The following is a 10615-nucleotide window of genomic DNA, read 5'->3' as shown; positions in this document are numbered from 1 at the left end:
GTTTTCGAATAATAATAAAGAGAAAATAAAAGGGATAGAAATACTTATGTAAATTAATAGTGGAAATTTCAGATAAGTATATGGAGATGCTGTGCTCCTCTTGAATCTCTACTTTCCTATTACATTCATCCAATCCTTCTTACTCCTTTCCATGGCAAGCTGTATGTAGGGCATCACCGTTGTCAGTGGCTACATCCCATCCTCTCAGTGAAAACGTTCCTATGCTCTGTCACAGCACGGCTAATCATCTGTCGGTTCTTAATCAGGTTGGAATAGAATCCATTGATTCTTTTGCGCTTGTCATCACGCCCAGCCTTCAGGAGTTTGAAGCTCGTCACAGTCATTCAATCCCAGAATCCTACTCAAAATACCACAGACAAGGTTTAGACTTTCTGGATCCTCATGAATGCCGCCATCTTTCTAGCTTATACCACGAAGATTCTGTTGGGGAATCTAAGAGATATGCGCCCGGCCTAAGGTAGAATGGAAGTGGTTGTCAATCACGTGCGTTCATAGGTGAGAATGATGATGAGTGTCACGGATCATCACATTCATCAAGTTGAAGTGCAACGTATATCTTGGAATAAGAATAAAAGAGAATTGAATAGAAAGTAATAGTAGTTGTATTGAAACTTGAGGTACAGCAGAGCTCCACACCCTTAATCTATGGTGTGCAGAAACTCCACTGTTGAAAATACATAAGAAAAAGGTTCAGGCATGGCCGAATGGCCAGCCCCCATGATCTGAGAACTAATCGTCCCAAGATGTCAAATACATTAGTTAAATGTTCTATTTATAATAAACTAGCTCCTAGGGTTTACATGAGTAAGTAATTGATGCATAAATCCACTTCCAGGGCCCACTTGGTATATGTGGCTGAGCTTGATCAATCCACGAGCTGAGGCTTCTCTTGGAGTTGAACTCCGAGTTATGACGTGTTTTGGGCGTTCAACTCCGGATCATGACGTTTTTCTGGCGTTTAACTCTAGACAGCAGCATGTACTTGGCGTTCAACGCCAAGTTACATCGTCAATTGCCGAATAAAGTATGGACTATTATATATTTCTGGAAAGCCCTGGATGTGTACTTTCCAACGCCGTTAAGAGCGCGCCAATTGGAGTTCTGTAGCTCCAGAAAATTTATTTTGATTGCAGGGAGGTCAAATTCCAACAGCATCAGCAGTCCTTTTGTCAGCCTTTTTCAGAGTTTTGCTCAAGTCCCTCAATTTCAGCCAGAAATTACCTGAAATCACAGAAAAACACACAAACTCATAGTAAAGTCTAGAAATGTGAATTTAACATAAAAACTAATGAAAACATCCCTAAAAGTAGCTTGAACTTACTAAAAACTACCTAAAAACAATGCCAAAAAGCCTATAAATTATCCGCTCATCATCGTCCAACCAGGAGAGTATAGCTCAGTCCAGGGTATGAATAGTACCCCTGCTTGAGTTCGGACCTTTCCATGAGATTGTGCTTGTTGAGCTTCGATCTTTTTGAGAAAGTCGTGCTCAAGCATCTTGGTCCTATCTGTTCCTTTGTTACGTTTTGAATGCGAAGCGTTTTACTTTTAGCTCCTTTATTGTCGCGTTTGTTCCTCGAGGGGGTTACTTCCTTGGGAATATGCACGTGTCTTCAATGCTCTTTGATTGGCTTTTACTTTATTTCGCCGTTTCCTTTCCCTCTTTTTTTATTTTCAAGAGGGTTTAAACCTTGTTTCCTCTTCCTTTTCCTTTTTTCTGTTTCCTTTGTCTCAGACTTTGAAAGAAAAGAATTTCTCCTCTTTTGGCTCTCGCTTTTCTGATTTCTTGCCCATAAGCTTCTTGCTTTCATTTTTGAGGCGCTCATTTGGTGTGGCTTTTGCGCTCACTCCTTCTTCGTCGCAGGTTGGTATTTTTCTTCACGCCTCTTTATTTTATTTGTCGCCCTCCTTTGTATTTTGCTCCTTGCATGTTCTCTTTATGTATAAAGTTTGGATCTTTGCTGTTTGAGAGAACTTTTGAGGCTTTATAGTGATTTGTATTCCTTTGTTTCTGTTTGTTTCGTCTTGGGAATATGTACGTGCTTTAGGTGATGAGATTTTGATTGTGCTTTCTTTTTCGATGGAAGGGCTAGAATCTCAATTTAGGATCTTGATTTTTTGTTGATTTTCCTTTGTATCTCCATTGCCTCCAAAGGGTGCCCCTGGTCTGTTGGTGTTTTTATGGAGACTGGGGTGCCCTTTTGCTATTGTATTCTCTGTGTGCTAGTTATTTTCTCACTTTCTGTTTTTTGTCCGAGTTGCTTGGGTAGTGACTTCTTTTCTTTTTCTTACTGTAGGGATATTTGTTCTATGTCTTCACGGAAAAATATTGTCGAGATGTCCACCAAAGTTCCTACTGGTATGGCCGATTGGCTAGATTCAATAGTCTTGATGTGTGTGACGGTGGCTGATCCCGAATACTGTGAGAGGCTTAGAAGGTTCCATAGGATATGTAGTAATAGGGAGGATGAGAAGAATTACGAGCTAGTGTCGCCCGACCCTGAGGAGAGAGTTAGTTTCCCTCCCTTAGTTCAGACAGAGCGACCTTTTGTCTATGCTTACGATTACTTCTTTAGCCAGCTAGGTATTACTCTTCCTTTTACTGCTTTTGAGACCAACCTCTTGTGGTCCTATAATATGGCCCCTTCTCAGCTCCATCTGAATTCTTGGGGTTTTATAAAGATTTTTCAGCTGTTGTATCAAGAACTGGGTGTCCGACCAAACGAAACTCTTTTTCTTTACCTTTTTGTATTGACAAAACCCGGGGTGGCTAAGAAGAAAGCCTCTTGGCTTTCGAGCTACTCAAGGGAGGAAGGTGTTTTCTATATTTGATGAGTCCTTCCAGGACTTTTAAGAATTATTACTTCAAAGTCTGAGCTGTTGAGGGTGCTCGTCCTTTTTTCTTGGATGAGAATGATGAGCCCACCTTCCCTTTATGGTGGCAAAAAGATGTAGTAACGGTCAGATATTCTTGGGAGAGTTTGAATGAGGTAGAACAAGCTTTCGTAGGTGTTTTAGAGGAACACTATTGGGAGCCTCCCCATTTGGATACAAAGATGTTTCTAGGAGATCCTTCCTTCCTCCATGCCGAGCTAGGTAGTGCCCAAGTTCTTTCTTTACAGATAATTGAGCCTTTATCTTTATGATTTTATCTTTTTCCAACTGTGTGATTGTTTTCCTGATTCTCTTTTAGAGATGGTTAAGTCTTCGGATTCCATGAAGGCCTTTCGGAAGGCCAAGAAGGCGATGACTGCCCAGAACTTGACGGCGAAGACATTGGGGGAAGGGTCTTCTCAGGTGCCCCCGAAGAAGCCAACTTCTGACTCTCAGGGCCCGAGAAAGATCATTCCGACCCCTAGAGTTCGGACAGTTTCTACCGACTTTCCTGTTGATACTTCTGGTGCTACCTCTTCTCATACTGCTGGTCCTCCTCCAAAAAAGCAAAAGACTGTTGGGACTTTCAACCTGAATGACAAACAGTTTCATGGTGTGGCCTTTGCCATGGAGTTGATTGCTCCTCATGGCCAGGTTTCGACTGAGAACATGTTGATCCTTCATCATCTTGACTTCATAACGAGCAATATTATTCGGATGGCCAATCATGGTGCGGCCTTGTCCCGAGTTGTCCAGGAGTCCCCAGTTCGTGCAACTAAGGCCTTCATGGAGGATGCTAAGTCTGAGTTTGGAAGAATTAAAGGCTTGAAGGACGAGTTGGATGCTAGGGTGGCTAAGTTGGATCTGGATATGGAGAATGAAAAATCTCGAGCTACTACTGTAGAGGTAGTTGCAAACCTGGCTGAGGAAACTGTTAAAAAGTACAAGGAGAGCTACACCCGCACTTATGGCGAGCTGCTGGAAACCAGGGAAAGACTTCAGTCTGCCCTGATGATTATGCCGAGCTTCAGGATTCTTGCTCCCGAGCTCGGCCTCTCCTTGTTTAGCATGGACAACGTGGTGGAGGATGGAAAGATTGTGCCTGCCCCCAATGATGATGATGAGGGTCCTCCCCTTGTGCCTCCAGCCAAGGCTTCTGCAGCCTCCACTACTGCCACTCCTTCTGCCGAGGTGGTTCCTCCTGGGTCCGATCTTGATGTGGAGATATTAAATTGCCCAGATGGAGTTGTGAATGACACCCCCATCTCGACCAGGCCTCCCTCTCCGAAAGATGTAGCTGCTGATGCAACTTCAAATCCTTTATGACTCTTTATTATGCCTTTGTTTTAGCTATGTATTTGTACAGTCTGATCTGTGGACTTTGCTGAACTTGTTGGTTTTTTTCTGTGGATGATTTTCTTAACACTTAGTTGCATCTTAGCAACTTTTTATTTTAAAAAATAAACACTTTAAACTCTTGGGCTACACCTTAGGCGGCCTTTGAGTCTTTAATGTTTTAATTTGAAGGATGCATTCTGCTGATACTTCAATCAAATCTTTGATATTTTACCCTTGCGATCCTTGCGGATTTTATAGAGGTTTGGTACTTCCTAGTCCGAACTCCTTTTGAATGGTAGCGTGGGTTTTCTACCCTTGCCTTTTGGATTACGCCTTGCTTTGAGTTTCTGTTAACGACCCTCTACTTTGGCGAGATTATCCTTGCGGCTTCGTATCCAGGCATTTTAGCGACTTGTCCGATAACTTTTTAGTGTTCCTTGTATAGAACCTTTTTTAGTTTGTTCGGATGACCTTTGTAGCCCTGTTTTGAAATTGCGTCTTCTTTGAGCGGGGTTGTACCCTTCTAAGAACTTTTGAGCCTTAAGTTGCTTTTTAACCTTTTTGGCTTTTGCTTGTTCTTGTTGCCTTTGTCTTTCTAGGTCGCGCTTCTTCCTAGCTGACGTGGACCTATATGGCTTTGTTGTCCGAGCTTTTAGTCATATTCCAACAACTTTTTAGGTAGTGTTTCGAGAAGGAACCTTTTCTTTATAGTTTGTTTGGAAGAATTTTTAGCTCCGTTTTTAGACCGTGCTTCTAGCTTTTAAGTAGAATCTTTTTCAGGACTTTGTACCTTTTTAGCTGAGCACTTTTTTTGTTTTTGCGAGATGTTTTTTGTCCCTTTTTAATGATCCTTTCATTGGTCTGACTTCTCTGTCGGGCCTTCTTAAGTTATTTTTAGTAATGCCATTTTTTAGTTAGACCTCGCCAAGCCACTTTTTCTGGGTCACTTTTTATAACTTCTTGCATTAACTTGTTTCTATTGCTTCACCTTGCCGACTTCTTGTAATCGGGCGATAAATTTTTGCATTTTGTGAGCTTAGATTACTGCGTCTTGGTAGAAAACTTTTTAGGGAATTGATAGCTTTTATTTGAATAATAATAAGATAAAAATATAAATGAAAGTATGCACATGTGGTTGCTTACCCTTGTGGGTCGGGTAGTTTTCTACATCTCGGTATGGTGTCTCATTAAAAAACCATTTTAGGAAAAAGAGTGTGCCTTGACCTTAGATCTTTACTATTTTCTAGCTATAGCACCTTCTTAGGTTACAGGCATGCCATGACCTTGGTAGCTCCTGCGCTTCGAGGTCGGCCACCCTGTAGTAACCTTTCCCCAGTACTTCTATAACTCGGTATGGTCCTTTCCAGTTGGCTGCTAGCTTTCCTTCTCCTGACCGACCTACTCCGATATCATTTCAGATTAGGATGTGTGATGTGAAAGTTGGCATGCTTCTGGCATGGAGGGCATGTTTTGACAAACTCTGTTGTTTCCTTTTGCAAGGTCGGCCAGTAAAAACTGGCTCAAAGTACCTTTTTGGAAAGAGCTCGTGCCCCGAGGTGGTTGCCGCACATACCACTGTGGACTTCTCCTAAGACTTCCCTCGTAGTGGAGGTCGGGACGCATTTTAGGAGGGGTGTAGAGATTCCTCTCCTATATAGAACGTTATGCAATATGGTGTAGTACTATGCTTCTCGTACTAGCCTTTTTGCCTCCTTTCTATCTGTGAGGAGTGTTTCAAACTTTAAGTAACTGATTATGGGAGTCATCCACCCTTGGTCCTGGTCTGATATGCTTAAGACCTTCTTTTCTTTCGAGGTTCACGGACTTTGTAGCGTTTCTTGGATGAGGCTTCTATTGTTGCCCCCTGGTTTGGTGCTGGCTAGTTTCAAAAGTGCATCAGCTCAGGCAATTTGTTCTCGAGGTATATCTCGGATCTCATATCCCGTGAATTGTCTGAGATGTTCCCTAGTCTTGTCTAAGTACTCTTTCATGATGGGATCCTTAGCCTGATAGGTCCATTCTTTTTGCGAGGTGACTACCTGTGAATCACTGAAGATGGTAAGCTTCTGACTCCTACCTCCCTAGCCAACTTCAAACCAGTCAGTAGGGCCTCGTATTCAACTTGGTTACTTGAGGCAGGGAACTCAAACTTTAATGAGAGCTCAATTTGGGTTCCCTGATTACTCTCCAAAATGACGCCTGCGCCACTTCCGATTTTGTTCGAGGAGCCATCCACGTAAAGGCTCCACTCTGTGGGGGTACCTAGGGTGTCAGTGTATTCTACGATAAAATCGGCTAAGTACTGCGATTTGATAGTTGTCTGAGCTTCGTATCTGAGGTCAAATTCAGATAACTCGACTACCCATTGTAGGATTCTTCCAGCTAGGTCCGTTTTCTGTAAGATACCTTTTTTGTGTTGATTGGTCCGTACTCTGACGGTGTGAGCTTGAAAGTATGGTCGGAGTCATCGGGAAGTATGTATAAGGGCATTGGCGAACTTTTCTATCTTTTGATAGTTCAATTCAGCCCCTTGCAAAGCCTTACTGATGAAATAGACAGGTTGTTGCCCGTTCTCGTCTTCTCTGACTAGTGCCGAGGCTATTGCTCGACTTCCAACAATGAGGTATAGGATTAGTTCTTCACCTTCCCTAGGTCGGGTTAAGATGGATGGTTGCCCCAAGAATGTCTTGAAGTCTTGAAAAGCTTGTTCACATTCTGGGGTCCATTCAAATTTTCTTCCTTTTCTTAGTGTCGTGTAAAAAAGGAGAGATCTCAAGGCCGATCCAGCTAAGAACCTAGACAGGGCCGATAGTCTTTCATTGAGTTGTTGGACTTCTTTAACGCAGGTCAGACTTTTCATGCGAAGTATGGCCTGGCATTTATCTGGGTTTGCTTCGATTCCTCTTTGGGTGAGCATGAAGCCCAAGAATTTGCCAGCCTCTACCGCAAAAGTGCATTTTGCGGGGTTAAGCCTCATCCCATGCTTTCTTATGGTGTTGAACACTTCAGCGAGGTTGGATAGCAACGTTTCCTCCCTTTGTGTCTTTACCATCATTTTATCTACATAAACCTCCATCAGCTTCCCAATGTGGTTGGCAAAAACTTTATTCATCAGTCTCTGGTATGTAGCTTCTGCGTTCTTGAGTCCGAAGGGCATGACTATGTAGCAGTAGTTTGCTTTTGGAGTTAAGAATGAGGTTTTCTCCTGGTCAGGTTGATACATTGGGATTTGATTGTATCCCGAGTAAGTGTCCATGAAGGAAAGGTACTGATACCCTGATAAAACATCGACTAGTGTGTCAATGTTCGGGAGTAGGTAGGGGTCTTTTGGGCAGGTTTTGTCGAGGTCGATGTAATCAGTGCACATCCGCCACTTTCTGTTTAACTTCTTGACCAATACTATATTGGCTAGCCATAATGGGTATTTTACCTCCCTTATGAACCCTGCTTCTAACAAGGCTTGTACTTGTTCTTCGACGGCCTGTGACCTCTCTGGGCCGAGCTTTCTACGCTTCTGTTGTACAGGCCGGGACCCGGGATATACAGCTAACCTATGACACATTAGTCCGGGATTAATACCGGGTATGTCGGCGGCCTTCCATGCAAAGAGGTCGGAGTTATCCCTTAAGAGCTTTGTTAGCTGCTTCTTTAGGTCTCCTCGTAGATTCACCCTTATACTTGTTGTTTTGTCTCGAGTATTTCCGATATGAATTTCTTTGGTTTTCCCTTCTGGTTGAGGGCGGAGTTCTTCGCGAGCGCGGATTCCCCCAAGTTCTATAGTATTGATTTCTTTTCCACTAGGGTCGCCTTTAAGGTTCAGACTTTCGTTGTAACAACGTCACGCGAGTTTTTGGACCCCCTTTATGGTAGCGATCCCTTCTGTAGTTAGGAACATCATGCATAAATGTGGAGTGCAGACCATCGTGATGAGCTCATTTAACGTTGTCCATCCTATGAAGGCGTTATATGCAGAGCTCACGTCGACCACAATGTAGTCTATACTTAGTGTTCTTGACCGAGTTCCTTTCCCGAATATTGTGTGTAGTGAGATGTACCCAAGTGGTTGGATTGGCGTGTCTCCGAGCCCGAACAAGCTATTTGGATATGCTCTGAGCTCTTTTTCTTGTAGGCTGAGTTTATCAAAGGTAGATTTGAACAGAATATCTGCTAAGCTACCCTGGTCGATCAGTGTTCGGTGGAAGTTGGCGTTGGTTAGTATGATAGTAACAACCATCGGGTCGTCGTGTCCCGGGATGATACCTGCGGCATCTTCTTGAGTAAAAGTGATAGTAGGAAGGTCTGATGACTTATCCCCTTCTCCGACATGGTACACTTCTTTGAGGTGTCTTTTTCGGGATGACTTGGAGATCCCTCCGCTTGCGAATCCTCCGTTGATCATGTGGACATATCTTTCGGGTGTGTGAGAGGGCGTTCAGCTCGTTCTCCCTATTCATCCCTTCTCCTCTTTTTTGGTTCGTCCAGTTTATTGGCTAAGAACTGATCTAGTCTTCCTTCTCGGGCTAGTTTTTCTATGACATTTTTTAGGTCGTAGTATTCGTTGGAAGGGTGCCCGTAGATTTGGTGGTACTCGCAATATTCTGTCCGACTTCTTTCCTTCTTGTGTTTAATCGGGCGAGGCGGTGGGATCTTTTTAGTGTTGCATATCTCCTGGTAAACATTCACAAGAGACACCCGAAGAGGGGTGTAGTTGTGGTACTTTCTGGGTTTCTCAGTAGGTTGGTCTTCTTTTTTCCTAGACTCTTTATCCTTGTCCCGAGGTGGATAGGAGAATCCGGATTTTGAGGCTTCCCCTAATTGAGAGTTTTCCTCCATATTGATGTATTTCTCCGCCCGCTCTTGTACCTCGTTCAGAGATGTTGGGTGTTTCTTAGATATAGAGTGGTTGAAGGGTCCTTCCAGCAGACCATTGATTAGTCCCATAATTGCTGCTTCTATAGAGAGATTCTGTATGTCAAGGCATGCTTTATTGAATCTTTCCATATAATTGCGGAGGCTCTCCTGATCTCCTTGTTTAATCCCTAGTAAGTTTGGTGCGTGCTTGGTTTTATCTTTTTGAATGGAGAACCTGGCTAGGAACTTCTTGGCGAGGTCATCGAAGCTTGCAATCGACTTTGGTGGTAAGCTGTCGAACCACTTTATTGTCGTCTTGGTCAAGGTGGTCGGGAAAGCTTTGCAACGGACTGCATCTGAGGCATCCGTGAGGTATATCCGGATCCTGAAGTTGCTGAGATAATGACTTGGGTCGGATGTGCGGCCGTAAGGGGTCATGTCCGGAGCTTTAAAATCTTTTGGGACTTTTGCTTTCATGATTTCTTTGGTGAATGGGTCTTGGTCTTTAAGGGAGGTATCTTCGTGATTGGGCCAAGCAGCTTTATTTTTATGGTCGGTGAAGAACTGAAGATTGATGGTTTAGAAGTTATAGTAAACTCTCGTTGTAAATATAGTTACTAAACCAAGCAATCAACCTTTCTTACAAACGTTTTGGTTGTCACAAGTAACAAATCCTTTTTAAAATTGATAACCGAGTATTCAAACCTCGGGTCGTCTTCTCAAGGAATTGCAGGGAGGTATGTTCTTATTATTGGTTATGGGTTTTGTAAATTGGGGTTTTGAAAGTGAGGAACAAGTAAATTAAATGACAAATAAAATAAATAATTAACTATAAAATAAACTCTTGGCAAGATATGAAAATTCGGAAGTCCTATCCCAGTTACTCCTATGAGAATGGAAGTTAATCCCACTTAGTTAACCCTTGCGTAATCAAAGGAAAGTCAAGTGAACCAATTGGTTAGATTTTCCAAGTCCTAACCAACTCCTAAGGAAAGACTAGAGTTAGTGGAATTCCAATTAATCAGCTGACATAATAATCAATCCTGAATAGTTGATAACTCAAGAGCTTCCAGTTAATCAATTAAAGCCAATAATAAAAAAAGCTAAATAAGAATCATAAATATCTATAATACCTCAAATAATATTCATTCAAAGCAGTCAAATCTAACATGGAAAATATTCATAAGCCAATTGGGCAACATAAATCAAACATAAATAAAAGCATTAAAATATCCCAAAGTAGAAGAGAAATATAAAGTAAAAAGAATATTGAACCTGTGGCTGAAGAAGAAATAAACCCTAATTTCTAAAAATCCTAATCCTAAATCCTAAGAGAGAGGAGAGAACCTCCCTCACTAAAAACTACATCTAAAATCTAAAATTGAATTATGAAAAGCATCTTGAGTCTCTGCATGTTTCCTGACTTTAATCTGTTTCTGGGCCGAAAATTGGGTTGAAATGGGCCCAGAATCTCTGCCAACGACTTTTGTAATTCTGCAGATCGCGCACGTCACGCATCCGCGTCATCCAC

General features: G+C 42.4%; 1 protein-coding gene across 1 annotated transcript; it reads right to left on the bottom strand.

Annotated features, from left to right (window-relative positions):
- Positions 1–8679: 8679 nt before the first annotated feature.
- LOC130956867 (uncharacterized) lies at positions 8680–9522 on the bottom strand. The gene has a single exon (XM_057883822.1). The coding sequence runs from the start codon at positions 9520–9522 to the stop codon at positions 8680–8682; it is 843 nt and encodes a 280-aa protein (XP_057739805.1).
- Positions 9523–10615: the final 1093 nt, after the last annotated feature.

This window comes from Arachis stenosperma, chromosome 10, assembly GCF_014773155.1.
Source record: "Arachis stenosperma cultivar V10309 chromosome 10, arast.V10309.gnm1.PFL2, whole genome shotgun sequence".
In the NCBI taxonomy this organism is placed as follows: Eukaryota; Viridiplantae; Streptophyta; class Magnoliopsida; order Fabales; family Fabaceae; genus Arachis; species Arachis stenosperma.
This window is presented reverse-complemented; position numbering and strand designations above follow the sequence as displayed.

What these genes read in the sequence shown, in the direction of transcription:
- LOC130956867 (XM_057883822.1), bottom strand. Translation starts at nt 9,522, where the DNA reads ATGACCCCTTACGGCCGCACATCCGACCCAAGTCATTATCTCAGCAAC.